The sequence below is a fragment of the Taeniopygia guttata genome, chromosome 6, assembly GCF_048771995.1.
Source record: "Taeniopygia guttata chromosome 6, bTaeGut7.mat, whole genome shotgun sequence".
In the NCBI taxonomy this organism is placed as follows: domain Eukaryota; kingdom Metazoa; phylum Chordata; class Aves; order Passeriformes; family Estrildidae; genus Taeniopygia; species Taeniopygia guttata.
In genome coordinates, this window is record NC_133031.1 from 11,066,171 (window position 1) to 11,082,978 (window position 16,808).

Genomic DNA, 16,808 nt, shown 5'->3' on the forward strand with positions numbered 1-16,808 from the left:
TAGCTGCTGCTAAGGTATGTTTATTGATTGCTGCTGATTTTTACAAATTAAGTTTACTTCTACTGCTCCTGACATTTAGTGGTAACTTAAATCTTTCATTAGTGAGGCAAAATTGAGGTTCATGAAAGCAAACCGTACAATACAGTTCTGGTTTCTACAAGTTTATTATCCAAGACCTCCAATGGAGGGAAACTACTTTATCAGATGTGTTGAAAAGAAAACAGATGCAACAGGTTAATTATGTTGCATTGCCTTTTCAAATAGAATTTAACTTCAGATGTTTCAGTCAATGTTTTAAGTATTGAGCTGAGGCAGAGTCTGGGCAGCAAGGCAAGCTGACCAATGAGTACACTAAAAAAAACCAATAAGCTTGGTCTTAGTTTGGAGATCATTAAGGGAACTGAGAAATCATTAAATCTAGAAATGAGACCTAATGGAAGTCAATGGAAGAACAACTATGGATAGTTCATGAGCAGCACTGCATTATGTTCTCACCTCTTCAGAGACACATAATAAGATACTTGAATTTCTCTTTGAACAACAGTAAATATAGAATGTGAAAATAGCAGGGGGGAAAGTAATTCTTTGGGCCATCCTCTCAATAAATGATTTCTGCAAGCCTCAATTAATTATCAGAGCAACTTGTGAAACAAGCTTATGTGAAACTATGGCATCATAAAGTATCTGTTTAATAGTTAGTCCCAAACCACATCTGGATTACCTTCAAACTTCAAAAGTTCATTACCAAGAATTATTGAAATATCACCAGCATAATTTCATTGTGAAAACACAGGTTGAACTGTGCATGAGAAGGGCTCCACTCCAGAAATCCTGGTGAGTAATCTTTGTTAGGAAAAACACTGATGCAAGCACAGTCATTAACCTTCAGGTAGTTTGTATATAGGTGTGTTATTGATGCACTTCTGAGTGGTAACTTCTCATTATGTATTCCAAAAGGAAAAGCAGTATCAACAGGTCCACAACAGGGAGGAATGCTGGAAAAGTGAGGTGAGTCTTCAGCTGACCTTAAGAGAGAACTGAGCTTTTCTTAGCATTCCTGAATTCCTGCCACTCAGCCCTGCACCAGGTGGCATTTCCCAAAAGGGTCGCTTATCTGAGCTTAGCTGTGCCAGCGAGTCAGAGCACAGTGGTCAGTCCTGCAGGTGGATGCTAGCCCTGGTAGAAACTGAAATATGTACATATTTACTGGGTTATTAACTGTTTATCGGTAACAGGCTTGTTGCCAACAGTTCAGTAATTGCTTTATCAAACTAGGAGTCTTTAAAAAAGAAAATAAGGCCTTTTAATAGCATCACTCTATATATATATAGTGTTCTTAGATAGAAGGCTTACATTCCATTAGCACAAATAACTGTTTTAAATCTTACCAACACCTCTGCGGGGAAGTAAATTATTGCTAATTCCTGGTCAGATAAGTTATCTTGCCTGTGATGTAGGTCCCCCAAAAATATATTTGCTTTTTTTCTTTCATGAGAGCCCCAGACTGGCAGAGGAAGGTGTTTTGAAGGGGCTGCTGAAGGAAGAAATGCCGTTAGTACGGTTCCGGGAACCAATAAGCACCTTCATGAAAATAACTCAAGTCCCCATCCTTAATCCCTGCCTATCCTTTTTTATCTGATGGACTCAGCGAGGGCTGGAAGATCCCAGTGTGGCTGAAAACAAAAGGGAGTTAACAAGATGTGAGCGGCGAGGGATAAAACAATCGCTGGAGCCCTCCACGCAGCGAGAGCCAGGTGTGCCCCATGCCCAGGTGCCATGTGGCTGGCGGGGACTCTGCTGTGCTGCTGGGCGCTGGCAGCGCTGCCCCGGGCAGGGGGCTCCTGCCCCTCGCAGTGCAGCTGCGCCTTCCACAGCCTCGGCGAGGGCACCAAGGCCAGGTACGCTCTCGCGGCGGGGTCGGGGGGTGCTTCTGCTCCTCTGCGAGGATGCTCAAGGGAGAAAATATCGTGTCTGGACTTTGTGGCCATTATTTTTCCGGTTGCTCCACGCTCTAGCTATATTTGCAGAGGATTAGCTTCTGAAAACACAGTAAGCTGATTTCAGAGAAAGCATTCGGGCATCTCTTCTGTGAGAACAGAAGTGACATAATTATTGCTGGTGTAATGGCAAAAAGGGAATAAAATTTAAACAATTTTTTTTTTTTTTTACTTTTCTGCTGAAAATTCTGGTTCTAAAAGGTTTTATTCTGATCTGCTGGTTTGTTGCTAAAGACTGACTAGATTTGATTCATGTTGTGGTATAAAACCCAACAATTTACTTAAAAAATCCTTCAGCTGGAGATTTTAGGCACAGCAATATACTTTAGACAAGAATGAACTAAAAAAACCAGACAGTAGCAAAAAAATTAAAAGAAGTTCATTCTCAGAGTGGAAACTTTCCATTAAAAAAGAAGGCAAGACCAGAAGGACATCCATCTTTGAATGCAAAACCATTGAACATACATTTCTCTGGAGGACTGTTACAAAAGAGTCCTTCTGAAGGGTAAGCACAAAGTATCTGACTTAAAGAAAATAGAGGCCATATTTTCATAAGGTGTGGTTCACAGAAGAGGAGGTTTTGTGACAGAGATACAGGATTTGCAAAATCCTTTGTAATAAACTTTTTTGAGGCTGAAATATTTTTTCATTACTGAAATATTTTGGAACCCCATGAAACAGCTCTACATTCTTATCTCTTTTATGGCACTATAGATTTAATACCAGAAACTTTCCCAGCAAGAAGCAGCGTGGTAGAGACACAAGTAGCCTGCAATTGCTAAAAGGGAGTGTAACAGTGTGAGAGCCAATTATTTCTCCATATATGTGACAGTTCCCAGGGGAATTTCCTCTCAGTGACTGGAAAAAGCTGTTGTACATTTTAGTAAGATACATAATGAAGCAAATATCCTTAGTCCCTTAAGGAGCATAATGCTGACTTTTTTCTGTATTATGAATTCATATTTCTCACTAGAAGGAGATTATCCCATAGATTAAATGTTCAGTGCTCACTGACATAATTTAGGGACACTATGAGAAGCATTCTGCTTTACTGCCATGGTCTTTCTGTTAGTAACATTTTGTGACATGACTACACAAAGTAAAAATGTTTTATTGAAAGTGGATTTCTGGACTTTTCTTATTTGATAGATTTTTATCTTCCTCAAAATCTCAACTTTCGGCAGAGGGTGGGCAGGATTTAATGCCACAATAAAAGTGTGTGAGAGTAATGTACTGTGTTTTGATTATAAATTAACAACTTAACTGCAGGCTCAAATAGCATTTAAATCCGGGAAGTTTGCCTGAGCAGTTCAACAGTGTTATATATTTTTGTTGATTGTAGAGGAATAATTGCTTTCAGCCAAAACCAGCCTGTTTTTGACAGCTTTGTAATATTCTGTTTATAGAGACAGTGTGATAGGAAAATGTTACTTGACTGATGACATTACATTTCTTGTGGTGTCTTGTTCAGCAAGTGGACTGGAACACACCCATCCACCCTCTTACCTTTTGCAGGTGGCTTGGTATTTTGTTAAGAATTTGCCTTCCCCTACTTGCTGATAGGCAAATTAAAATTCAGTCTGAGAGACCTGTTTTATCTCCCTTCATTTCTTATGGCTCTCTACAATCCCAAATCACATTTTTTTGTATGAAGGCTTCAAAAATGCAGCACAGGCTAATCACGCTTTGACCTTTAGAGAATAGAAATGAGGAGGAATGATTAAAACACATAAATCTGCCTTGCTTGCAGTATAGCATTTTCCAAAGAGTTAATTTTCTGTGCTTTCACTCTCATGACTATACGTGCCTGCAGTGCAGTGACTGCTGCCATCTTTACACACCCTCCATAGTAAAGCAGAGCTTACTCCAGAGTACTTCCAAGGAGTTGTTAGCTGGCTTTCTTATTCTCATTTCTCAAACCAGAGTTCCCATGTCACATTTGATCTATATAACTTCTTGCCCTCCCACATGTCAATAAGGCTTCTTTTTGTAGGGATTTTGTAGTTCAATTTATGGATCCTTTAGTTTTAGCTTGCATTAGAATCCTGTTGTGCATGAATGTTGTCACTGCTATCATAAGTACTCTAAAAGACCTGATAGCAAAACTCAACAGGAAGACTGAATAGGCCAGGTTTGGACTCACACCACTGCGATCTCTGCAGTCAGAAGGCAGTAATATGAATTACTGCAAGTTGATGTATTTACAGTGATAATGCAGTGATCAGCAGCAAGAAAGAAATGACAAGAAGAAATCTTGTGAAAATAGAAAGGCAGATCAAAATCTTGCATTAAAATAATTTCAAATCTTTTCAAAATAAAAGAGTCACATCTTTGCTTGTTCTTGTCTTTCCTCACCAGGACAGTGCTGTGTAATGACCCAGAGATGACCCTCCCTCCTGTGAACATCCCTGTTGATACAACCAAGCTTCGGATAGAAAAGACAGCCATCCGCAGGGTGCCAGGAGAGGCTTTCCACCTGCTTCACAACCTGGAGTACCTCTGGATGCCCTACAACTCCCTGGCCAGCCTCAGCAGCATCACTTTCAAGGGCCTTCATCGTCTGCAGGAGCTGAGGCTGGATGGGAACAACTTAATATCATTCCCCTGGGAGAGCCTGGCTGGGCTGCCACAGCTGAGGCTTCTGGATTTACACAACAACCAACTCACCTCAGTCCCGTCAGATGCTGCTCGTTATGTCAAGAATATCACATACCTGGATCTGTCTAGCAATAAGCTGATGACTCTTCCTCAGGCTCTCATTGCCACCTGGGCCAACCTCCAAGCTGTTCCCTACTTCCCCAATGATAACTCCAAGATCATCCTAGGTAAGAGAAATGCCTGCCATTTTGCAGGGGACACAAATGTCAAGGGTTCCTCATCTCCTTACAGCATTTTCACCCACTGTGGTTACCACAGCAAGTACACTGCTATTATACATATACAATTTAATAGCCCAAATAATGTATGTAAATTCATTTGCATATTAACAAACTCGCCTCAGGCTCATAACACCCATCTTATTATGCTGTAAATTTGATTACTTGCTTGGATCTTTGCAGCACAAAATTGGTGACTCTTGCTCAAGGCTTTTTTAGTTATTGCCACTGCCATTTTGGATAGAAATATAAATATATTTACAGCTCTTCATCATTTGTGTGCTCTTTTCTAATAGCACTGTGTTTGGAATTGACCCATTTTAAGCAGAACTAAATAAAAGGATGGATTACTTATTATGCCTAAGTTAAAGAGGAATAATGCCATGACTGAGCATAAAATCTGGGTCAGAGCTGCCAATTTTTCTCTTCCCAGAGCCTTGTTTATCTGTTCTCAGAGAATTAACCCTAGTCTACCCGAACACACCAAGACAGTGCTGTGGTGAAGGGCAGCTATGAAGCTCCAAGAAGGGCACCTATGAAGCGCCAAAAATACCCTTTCTGGTGGCAGCTCTAGGCTCCCCAGAGGTACAGGTTTGGGGCAATTATCCATTTTTGTGTCAGGGTTTCTCACAGCTGACTCTCAGTTGCAGGATGCCCAGGTGAGGTTTTGAGCCCATATCTTAGTTCAGGGGATTATTGCATGGTCTTTAGCCATTGTTCACTGTTCAAATCCATGACAGGTTGATGATGGCTCAGAGTTGTTGCCATCTGCATGTACAACTTCTGCAGCCAGGGGTGTGAGCTCAGGCACCTGCTGATAATCTCAGCAGAGGCACTGCAAGTTTCCTCTCACTCTGGCAAGTACTTGCTGCTCTTTGTTCCCTTGACAAATTTAGGGAGGTGAAGTTTTTAAAACCAGACTGCAGTGGAAAGAGACACAAGACTTTAAAAATATACAAAATACCACCTACAAAGCTTTTAGTGTCCTTAGCAGATGTTGATGAAGGTTTCACTAGCATCAGGAGAGGAGCAGGTGTTTCATGATACTGTTTTGCCAGATGCAGTAACAAGTTCTTTAAGCCAAAATTGGCAGTTTGGGATTGCCCATTTCATTTGTGGCAAGACTGCCTAGATCATACTTTTTCCTTTTTATTTTTAGAGTTATGTGTAAAAATGTTATTCCATTCAATACAGATTAGGAGAGTGTTTTATCAAGAACAAATCATGCCTTGATGCACACAGCCAAATTGAATAGTATCCAGCTATGCACAGGCTGATTGTGCCAGGATCCTAAAAAAATCATGCAGCCATATGAGTACAATGCTGAAATTAATGCAGTAATGTACACACACTCCAGCTTCTAGGTCCTATCCTGTGGACACCCACAGGAACCATGGAGATAAAATGCATGTTCCTCACAGGAGCAGGCTGAGAAAACACAGCTGCATGTTTCTGTTTCACTCTGCTCATGACTGTTTCTCATGGAGGCATAAAAAAAAATCATGAATAATAAAAAGAGTCAGCCCAATCCATTTCTTGTCTGCAGTGCATCACTGTGACTCCAGAGCCACCGCTTGCAGACTCCTTTGAGAAGAAGTAATTCCTCTGCTAAGTTGCTGGCTGTTAGTCTGTGCCAAGGGTGCAAGCTTTTCCACATGAGGGCTGCCCACGTGAGCCCATGGAACTGTGCTGTGCAGGGCAGCCAAGGCCTCACTGCGCTTTGTGGGTGCTGCTGCTTCAGCTGGAGCTGGGGCACCTGCTGGGGAACCTGGGATCAATTGTTATGTAGTGCATGAACTAAAAACTGCTGGCAAAAATGCCATAAAACAAACCCAAGCTGAATGTTCATTATTTACTTAGTCCCCTTCACTATAACATAATAATTTACAAGAACTCCTGCCAAAATCCATCACTTCTAGATCCTCTTCTAAGCCCTGGGAAGAAGATATGGAATGCACTCAGAAGAAGTTTTTTCACAGCATCATAAAAACAGTTTGAGGGAGTATTAGTACTTTTCCCTTTCAGGCAGGTGCCAGCCCCCAGGCACGTCCTTGGGCTGTGCATGGAAAAGAGGAGGTGCAGCCCCCTCAGAGGGAGCAGAACTCACCCCTGTGGCAGGCAGGATGCCTGGGAGCCATGCTCCTGGCTTAGGCTTCAAATGTGTGCCTGGGGTTTGATGGCATTATTATCCCTGGTGCCAATTCTGCTAGCTAAAATCATTAGAGACACCTGTCCACAGCACAGCTGGATGTGAACATTTGTAAGTAGGATGACACAGATTTAATCAGAATGCAGCAACTTCTGTTCATGGATATGCATTGCTCCAGTTCCAAATTTGCTTTTTCAGTACTATCTTCACAGGTCTATTTTTAATAATGTATAATTTTTTTCAGAATTGGAATTCAATAGGTGTAAACTGGGAGAGCAGAATAAAGAAGAGAAAGATTCCAAGAGTCTGAAACAGGAGTGTGTTTTTCAATATATCTCTTTCTGTGTGTATAGCCTTAATATAGTTATGGTCTAGCTACATTTTTTATATACCATAACAGGCATACTCTCCAATTTAATCCTTAAAACAGTTCTTTCATGTTATCCAGTATAAATTAGCATTTCAGGAAAAGCAACTGATTACCAAAATAATGAAAATAACTTAGACTAACAGGGCTGGAAGAGAACTATGACAGGCAAGTAGGACCAGCCACAGCTATTGCAGGTGTGAAAAGTGGCATGATAATCTGGCCTAGTATTTTAAGAATGTCCAGTGAGAATTTTCTGGCCTGTCTGAGACTTCATAGTCTCCTCATGTAAGATAAATCCACAGCCCTTCTCCCATGAGTAATTGTTTGTTTCATCCTGGAACAAAATGTATTTATAATAAATTCTTGTTTTGCTTCTTTGTATGCATGAATCACAATGTTTTCATGATATGAATAATCCTGCTTTAAACTTAAAGAATATGATTTCAGATCAGGTTTGGAGATACTTTAGCAAGTCACATTTATTCCATTCTGGCAACTGTGGGATCCATCAGACGCAGCAGCAGTGGGGGGACACACCCCTCCCATCCCACACAGTCCTGCACAGGCAGTTCTTGTAGAGCAGACTGGGAGTCTACCACACTTTGTCCTGCTGAAAAGTAGAAACCGAAGTGGCAGAAACAAAAGGTGCTGTTGGAGTGATTTAGTGCCCCAATTTCTTTTTGACAGGCTTGCAAGACAATCCTTGGGTGTGTGACTGCAGTCTGTACGAAATGGTGCATTTCCTAAATTTCCAGTCTCCTAACATAGCCTTCATTGAGCCCAGGCTGAAATGCTTCACCCCCCGGAGCCTTGCAGGAGTCTCCTTCAGCCAGGTGGAGCTGAGGAAGTGTCAGAGCCCCGTGGTGCACACATCTGTGGCCAAGGTGAAGACCATCCTGGGCAGCACGGTGCTGCTGCGCTGTGGCACCACGGGCGTGCCCATCCCCGAGCTCAGCTGGAGGAGAGCTGATGGGGCTCAGCTGAATGGCACAGGTGGGTCTGGTTTAAGCTTTTCTGCACATGTGGAATGAGTGAGGCAAATTTATACTAGGTGTAATCCACTCTTGCACTGTGATTTTCTATAGACTATAGAATTACTTATATGTTGATCTTAATATTATCAGACAAATGTCTGTTTTCATGTGCAGGAAGTTTTGCTTTCTTTCATAGCAATTGTGGTAGTGAGATGAGGATTTTCTGTGAATCTTCTGGAGCTAAAGAACTCAAATATTTCCAATAGTAGCAATTAGCTGTTTTCAGTTAGTTAATAATTCAGTCACTGAAAAGGCTTCCCACTGAATTATTCTATAGTCTATTCATGTATTCTATTGCTAATCCATTAGGAAACATCTCTGGCAGAGAGATGTCTGATGTGAATTCAACTGGGAGTCAGATCAGCTGTAGAAAAAAGAAAAGGTTGCAAACATACAGCATCAATGATATATTAAACAACAAAAAAACCCACTAAAATACTTCAGTGGGAATGTCCCCAAGGAATCATTCCCTCTGACAGACTGACAAGCTGTCCTGGGAAAAAAGGCTTATGGAAGAAACCCTGACCACCTGGTCTGAGCACCTCTCCTGGGGGAAGCCTTCAAACCAACACTGGTTTTGTGACTGATCATGATTTCATTTCCACTCACAAGAAAATTTGGAGCTGTAATTGCAACACTGGTCTTTTACTTTGTGAGGGAATTGAGGGAAGATACCTTTGTTCTGCTGGAGACAGCTGTCCTTAGCTTTTTGTCCTAGAAGTTTTCAGTCAGGACCTGAACCTTCTTGCCTCCAACCTGCCCTGAATACTTCTGCATCCTAGTCTTGCCCTGACCTCCATAGAGGATCTAAACCCAGCAGATAAATTGCTAGATATTGGGTCTGATCTTCAAAGGGTTACAGGGCTCCTCGGTGCACAGAACAGGGAAGAGAGCAATTTTCTTTCTCAGCAGTAGAACCATTTGTAATAACTATTGTTTCCTGGATCTTCACATGTCATTGTTCTGTTGTGCACGATGTAGCAGAGCTGCTCCTCATGATGATAATGTGTACCCATCATGCTGCAAACATCCCTCCTACACTTGGAAAGAGAGCCACCACAAAAAATAGAATGGGATGATTTCCTGAAAGCCTATGTTTACTTTGAGCTACAACTGAGAATGATGTATTTTGTGCCCCACTAAATCAGATGCTAGCACCTTTCAATAAAAAGCTGGCTGGAAAGATAGGTTATTTCTCAGCAACGGCAGCTTCTGTGCCAATGCTATAATGTGACTATTTTGAGGTGTTCTGAGCAGAAAGGAGTGAGAAACAGTCCACAGTCTGTATCTACAGGTTATTGCCATAGGTAGACCCATAGCTTTATGTTTTTAAAAATACATACTCAGTAAATAATTAAACTGAAAAAGTAACTTCTTTTACCTTGTATTTTGCTGTCCTTGGAAGGGACCCTGGTTGCCAAGGCTGGATCCTGGCCCCAAGAGGGCTTGGGAGAAGTTTGCATTCTCTCACCTTTGCCCCTCAGACATCTATCTGGTTTACCTTTCAGCAGGAAAGGGCTGAGACAGCACATGCCCATCCTAAGGAGGCTGGTTAAATCATGAACAGGATGCTTTACCCTTCCACAAGATCCCAACTACTTTTTTTTTTCTGCACCAGTAGAAAAGGGAAAAAAAAGCTAGTTTTAGTCTGCAAGTAAATCACATGAGCAAATCAATAGTCAGCTATGTACATACCATTTGGTGGTAACCAAATGTACACCTGTGTAAAGATAAACACCTGCAATAATTAAGTAGTAGAAGGGATATTATCTTTCAACTATTTTCCCATATACTCTAGGCTAGTCTGTGTGTTTATTACAATAAAATCTCCATTGTTTGTATTTTCTTTACCTCCACAGTCTGCATCAAATGCTCTAATAGATCATGTTGCTGCCTGCTCCATCCACTCTTTCAAATATTGTACTTATACAAGAATTTTAAAGCTTTTATTTTTAATGGAAGAACCTTTCCTGTTATGTTTTCAATCTGTACATCAATTTGGAGGAAACAGCATCAACTTTTTAATGTATATTAATTTTGAAGCAGTTCAAATCCTGACATAATCTAATTATAATCCTTTTCTTCAGTTTGATTTTGTAATGCTCTTGGTGGCGAGCAGAAACTATGATTCTTTATCATATACTTTATTGGCAGATGTTTGGTGATGGAGTCTTAATATTTTACAAACTTGGAATTAATTCCATTTATTATTGCCTGTTTATTTAACATGTTTCCCGCCTTGCAGTTCACCAAGAGATTTCCAGTGATGGGATGAGCTGGTCTATCCTGGGCCTGCCTGTAGTCTCTTACCTTGACTCAGGAGAGTACATCTGTAAAGCAAAGAATTTCCTGGGGGCAACAGAGGCGTTCATCTCGCTCATCATCACAGACTCAGAAGGCACGGATGACCCTAACTCCAGTGCCAAAGGCACATGGAATGGCAAGGCCAGCGGGATGGAGGCAGCCGCCTACAATGACAAATTGGTGGCAAGGTATGTTATCACCACCTCCACTGTGCCCACCCTGGGGGCTGGGGTGGGCACCGGAGACAGCGTCCTCCTCCCAGACATGGCACAAGACAGCAACTCCCAGAACCTGCTGGTGAGCCCCACCACGGGCCAGCAGGAGCCAGAGAGGATGGTGAGGTCTGTCAGGGTCATAGGGGACAGTGACCAGAGCATCACCCTGGCCTGGAAGGCGCCTATGGCAAAGAACACCACGGTGTTCAGTGTGCTTTATGCTGTCTTTGGGGAGAGGGACATGCGGCGGATCAATGTGGAGCCAGGGAAGACCAAGCTCACTCTTTATGGGCTGCTGCCAAAGACCAAATACATCGTGTGTGTCTGTGTGAAAGGGCTGATCCCCAGGAAGGAGCAGTGCATCATATTTTCCACAGATGAAGTTGTCAGTGCAGGAGGGACGCAGAAGCTCATCAATGTGGTTGTCATCAGCGTGGCCTGTGTCATTGCTGTTCCTCTGACTCTGGTGGTCTGCTGTGGAGCGCTGAAACGGCGCTGCAAAAAGTGCTTTGTGCGAAAGCCCAAGGACACACAGGAATCCTACGTCACCTTTGAAAGCCTGTCCCCTGGGGCCAAGGTGAAAGGCGTGGAAGGAGAATACCTGACCAGGCACACCCCTGACGAGTCCAACAGGCTGCTGTCTGCCCGCTCGAGCGTGGACTCGGAAGCCATACCAAAGGTAGAGGGACAGCCTAATGAATACTTCTGCTGACACCACCTAGGCTGACTGTCAGCTCCCCCAGCGGGAAGCATGTGGCTGAATCTGTGACTCTGTGCCAGCACTGCAGGCCACCCTGTCCATGCTTCTGACATGTTCTGGAAGAGGATGCAAGAGGGTAGACGGTGCCCAAGCTTTACAAAAACACGTTGCTCACGCCACCTGGGGTTGGCTGCTTTGTACCCAGTCAAAAGCTTCACTGATAATGGCCTCCTTCTCTTGGACCACACTTTTTTTTTTTTTTTTTTTTTTTTTCCTATCAAATGAAGTATGCACACTAAGTGTAAGGACATTAAGAAACATTTCTGAGTATACTCTGCTTGGTATTGTTTAGGACCTGCTCTGCAATATGCTACGTATTTCATTCTCAGCTCTTTTGATGTTCTTTTGGTTGACAAGACGGGAGAGTATTTAGTAACTTTAATAAAAACACTTAGGAAAGTGAAGATTGAGAGTCTTACCTTTTACACCCCCCATGTTTGCATGAAACATGCAACTTGATGCTTAACAGATCACCAAATAGAGATGTATAGCAACCATTTCTAATATGTCCAACTCTATTGCAACTCTATGCTCTGAATTCAGAGAAATGTGCAAAGGAGATAGAAATGAAGAGACAAAACCAAATCCACTCCTAAGAATGCATAATAGAGAGCATTTGCTGATTGCATTTTGTCCCTAAACTCTGTTTTAAAGATATGAAACAATAGTAAAGGTCTTTCAGTATCAGTCCTAGCTGGGATTTTGTATCTGTATTGTAATTAGTAGAATATGTTTTATACCAGCTGTGCTAGATTACAATCATAAAATGGCCTACTTTGCACATTGTGTGTGGTGGTGTAATGCTTTGCAATCATACGGGAAAACCTACACTAGAGAGTTTTGCAAACATCTCCCAAACCAGCTCTGTCACTGCTGCCTGTGCTCCTGGCAAAACCCATGGTGAAGGTCCACATGATCAGCCAGGTACTTGTGACTTGGTCATGGAAAGAAGTTGCTTTGTGAAGAGTAGGAGAAAGTGATGTGGTGTCAGACCACTGGCCATTCACACATCAGCCCCTCCTGAGTATGGTCTCAGTAGTGCCAGAGGCTCAGTGCAGTATTTTGGGTTTCAAATATTTTACAAATTCAAGGACTTTGAAAAAAACCTGTCTAATATTAATCTAAATGTAGTCAGGGTGAACTGATCAGTCATTTAAGTTCTGCAGCTTCACTGGAATTTGAATCTGAGTGCTTATCACAAACTAATTCCCAGATGTGTAATTTTCCACTCAAGTTCCTCATGTAGCAATACTGTATATAACATTTGTCTCTTTGTAATAAATATTATTCATGAAGAAAATTATATATGTTCTGCCAAATACTGAATGGGAAAGATCCAGTCAAGTTGAAATACTAATGGATAAAGCTTGCTGAATTGTTCTGCAATGTGTTTGTAAATTTATTGGAAGGACCTCCACTCACATTCTGGATGTGTATGTACAGTGTGGCTTAACAAAATTCACTGGCTGGGATGGAGCCCTGTATGGATTTTGCAAGTCCTCCTTGTACAGAAGGGTTTCACTTATGTCAGATTACTTGGCCTGATGGAAAAAGCAAGTCATTTGATCTCAACATAAATACCAGCAACAGGGATACGTCACAAGAGTTTCTGACAGGACTCCCATGCATTTATTGTAAGGAAATTCTCTTGTATTGGGAGAATTTGTCAGTCCCTGTATAAAATAATTCATGCTATTTCTATCACCGGACTGTGTAGATTTTTAGGTTTACAAATAAAGTTTTGTAAAATTATATATTTTAATGCAACAAATTGACTGATGAAAGATGGTGCGTAATAGATCTATTTCTTATTTATAAAGTTTAATAAAATGTTTTAAAGTTTTGTCCCAGCCTGCTTATTAGAGTCAGGAAAAAACTCTTTACAGAAGCAGTTTTTGTGCTGAGTTGCAAGGATTGTTGTATGTAAGCCTGGGTCCTGCCCACATATGCAGCAGGAGCACCGGCCTGTGCAAAACTCTCCCTACCATGGCCCTGGATGGGTAAGCTCCTAAAGAACCAAGGCTGTCCTGAAGTTTTCCTGTGGTGAACAGAGTGCACCTGCTGCCCAAAGACCTTCCTGTAAACCAGGTCTGCAGGAGCTGACTGGGAACCAGAATTAATTATTCACTTTTCAGCTGACTGGAGACATGAGCTGGGCCATTAGCTGCACCAGCCCTGATGAGGAGCAGCCCTCACCTGCTGCGAGCCTTGGTCTGTGAGCTGTGGAGAAGCCACCAGCTGGGCCAGCACTGGCCCTCTTTTCTTGTGCTCCATTGAGGGATCATCCTGGGACATTCACTGTGCGTGTGCTCAATTTTACAGACTCTACTGGATATTTTTTGTACTTTCAATAAATAGTGATCCCAAATAGAATATGTGATTTTTCTCATTCCTATGCCTTCTCTCACTGTCTCATAGCTGAGGCATTGCAGTTTATCATCTCAGCTGCTGCTGTTCAAAACAAGCCTTTCTCTACTGCACTTACGGTTCATACACAATAGGCAACAAGAACAAACTTGCACAAGTTCTGTCTTGTCTGGCATTGGTCAGAGAAGAAACCCTGTACTTGCTAAATTATGAGGGAAATTTCAAACCATGAAGGAAGCTGATGTGACTTCAATGCTCTGGGTCAGCTTTTCAGAGGTATCAGACAAGTAAAGATGTACCTCACTGGATTTTCTGTTTGTCATTGAAGGGCTGTTAGGCACCTAGTCTCATCCTTACCTCCAGGTAAGGAGGAAACCATTTCTTTCTTGATTAAAGTCAATTCTCAAGATGTGCTGTAAGAACCAAAGCAAACATCTGCTATTGCACTCCCTCTTAACAAGCTTGGACAGGATATTACCATGCCCACTAAACCATATTATGTCAACTCATTTTTTAAGCACTTTGATACATGCACTGTCTGAAACACCCAACTGTAGCCTCCAATGCCTATGTCCTGCCCAGCAGTGATTTCTAACACTGAAAGCCGTGGCAGAGGGACTAATTGAAAAGTATCAGCCCAGACTTGATTTCTTACAAGAAGAAATGTCATTTCAAGATGGAGTTTGACTCCCCAGCCATAGCTGGCAGCACACAGTGGGTGATCTCTTGGCATTTGCTTTGGCAATCAGCGCAGTCTCTTAAACTCCACTTCCCATAGACACTGTCTCTGTGGAGATTTATTCTGACAGCTTGAGTTTTAGACAGCTTGTTCTGCATTTTGGCTTCAGCCAGGATGCCACATGATGTAAAAGAGCAGCTGAACTGAGTGGACATCTGCTGTCACAATAGTGACCATTAAATTTACAAGCAGGCACAAACTGGGTGGAATTAAAAAGGCAACAAAATCCCAGTCCAGTAGGGAATATAAGCCTAATGACTGTGCCTAACGCTGGGGGACTTATTTCCCTTACTTCCCCCTCCCCCCTTCTCCTCCCCATTCTCTCTACCCTAATTCATCCAACTTAGGCAAGTGGTTCACCACTGGACTCTCAGGTTAATACTGAACCTTCTGAGTACACTTGGGGTTTGGATATATTTAGATAAATGGCCTCTCAAGCAGCAAATAAATATCAGCCTGAAAACAGCCAGAGCATTGGCCCATGGTACTGAATAACACCACTCTTTGAAGGCCATTTTCTAGCCCTGTAGAAGATAGGTCAGACTGGCAGGAATTCTCATGTGGGAAAAGGAAAACAACTGCAATTTTTTTTTTTTCTCTTAAGCAATTCATTTATTTAAAATAAGGTATTTCTAACAGAGAACCCTGGATATAATTTTTCTTCCTGCATCCCAGGACATTATATTATATTATAATATATTATAATATATGATATGATATGATATGATATGATATGATATGATATGATTGATATATAGATTTATTTTATGGTTCTATTTGCTATTTAATAGTTTATAATAGAATATTATAAAGAATTATTTTATTTATAATTTTACTTATATGGTATTATTTTATTATTATAAAATTATTATTACTGTAAAGTGTAAAAATAGAAAAGTATTATAATAAAAAATATAACTGTATTATTAGGGAATATTTTCATGGCAGACCACAGACACTAAAGGCACCAGTGACCGTGGCACTTGCTGGGTGGGAGTGGGGGTCCCTGAGTCCCTCAGCTTCAGTGGCTGATGGATGACGGGGAAGGACACACCCTCCCATGGCAGCTGCCCCTGTTACTCCTGCAACATCCTCAGTTTAGCCAGCCAGCCCTGCTGATGGGTGTCTCCTCTATTTGGCTACATGGAAAGTGCACATGAGTGTGTGCCTCAGGTGACAGGGGCTGTGGTGGTGCAGCAGCTTCACCAAGAACCTCCTTAGCATCCACCTCCCCCCGGTTGGGGATTTACAGCTGCTGCATTTGCTGTGCTACAGAGCAGCAGCCCTTCCCCTTCCCAGCTCACTGACAGGTTTGCATACAGGGCACTTGTTGAAAAATCAAATACTGCACCATGGACAAATAAGGAAGATTTCAGCTAAAAAACCCAAACCATAAAAATCCCCTATGCTTGTCGTTAGATGTGAGGCACTGCCAGAAATCACATCCCCACAGGCCCATTCCTTGTGGCCTGTTCCCTGTACGTGGGGGACAGAAACCGAACACTGTATCAGTCCCCGAAAGTTCCCCACCAGTTCATTTTGCTGCTTTGCCATGAAATAAAAGTTCCTGTTGATTTAAACACTGCAGAATCAAGCCTGTGTCTTCTGAAGGCTGAAAGCAGCACAACCATGAGAGCCACATATAGCTCTAAGCTGCCACGCTTTAAATACTTTGCTATCCTGGTCCCATAGGTTAGAGGCTAAGCAGGTTCAGGCTAATCTTGCTTTGTGACCCAGCATCACACACCGGCAGTGAGGTGCAGCCCTTTTCCCAGGCGTGCTCCTGTGCAGGCTGTAGTGAAGCCCATCCACACTAGATGGCCCCAGGAGAACACAGAACTCCTTGGAAAGCATAACTAAACCTGCTATTTTGGCTTAGAAGAGATCAATAAATTTGGTTACTCAAAATCCCTTCTCAGAACGGCTCAGTTTTTCAAGATGACTGAAAGCCAGTCAGCATGTATCTTATGAGGGAAGCCAGAGAATAGCACTAAAAA

At 42.1% G+C, this 16,808-nt stretch overlaps 2 protein-coding genes across 2 annotated transcripts in view; one reads left to right on the forward strand and one right to left on the reverse strand.

Moving 5' to 3' along the window:
• The window catches only part of RGR (retinal G protein coupled receptor), a 41,990-nt gene that overhangs the window by 21,727 nt on the left and 3,455 nt on the right, over positions 1-16,808 (reverse strand). The gene's annotated exons all lie outside the window — the stretch shown is intronic.
• Positions 1,512-13,549, forward strand: LRIT1 (leucine rich repeat, Ig-like and transmembrane domains 1). Its single transcript, XM_030275861.4, has 4 exons — positions 1,512-1,898; positions 4,356-4,822; positions 8,080-8,385; positions 10,672-13,549. The coding sequence occupies exons 1-4, from the start codon at positions 1,777-1,779 to the stop codon at positions 11,655-11,657; spliced, it is 1,881 nt and encodes a 626-aa protein (XP_030131721.4). The 5' UTR covers positions 1,512-1,776; the 3' UTR covers positions 11,658-13,549.

Bases quoted from the DNA above. Each gene is read 5' to 3' on its own strand.
- LRIT1 (XM_030275861.4), top strand. From the start codon at position 1,777: ATGTGGCTGGCGGGGACTCTGCTGTGCTGCTGGGCGCTGGCAGCGCTG. The intron at 1,899-4,355 runs GTACGCTCTCGC...TTTCCTCACCAG, and splicing joins GGCGAGGGCACCAAGGCCAG to GACAGTGCTGTGTAATGACC. The intron at 8,386-10,671 runs GTGGGTCTGGTT...CCCGCCTTGCAG, and splicing joins GGCTCAGCTGAATGGCACAG to TTCACCAAGAGATTTCCAGT.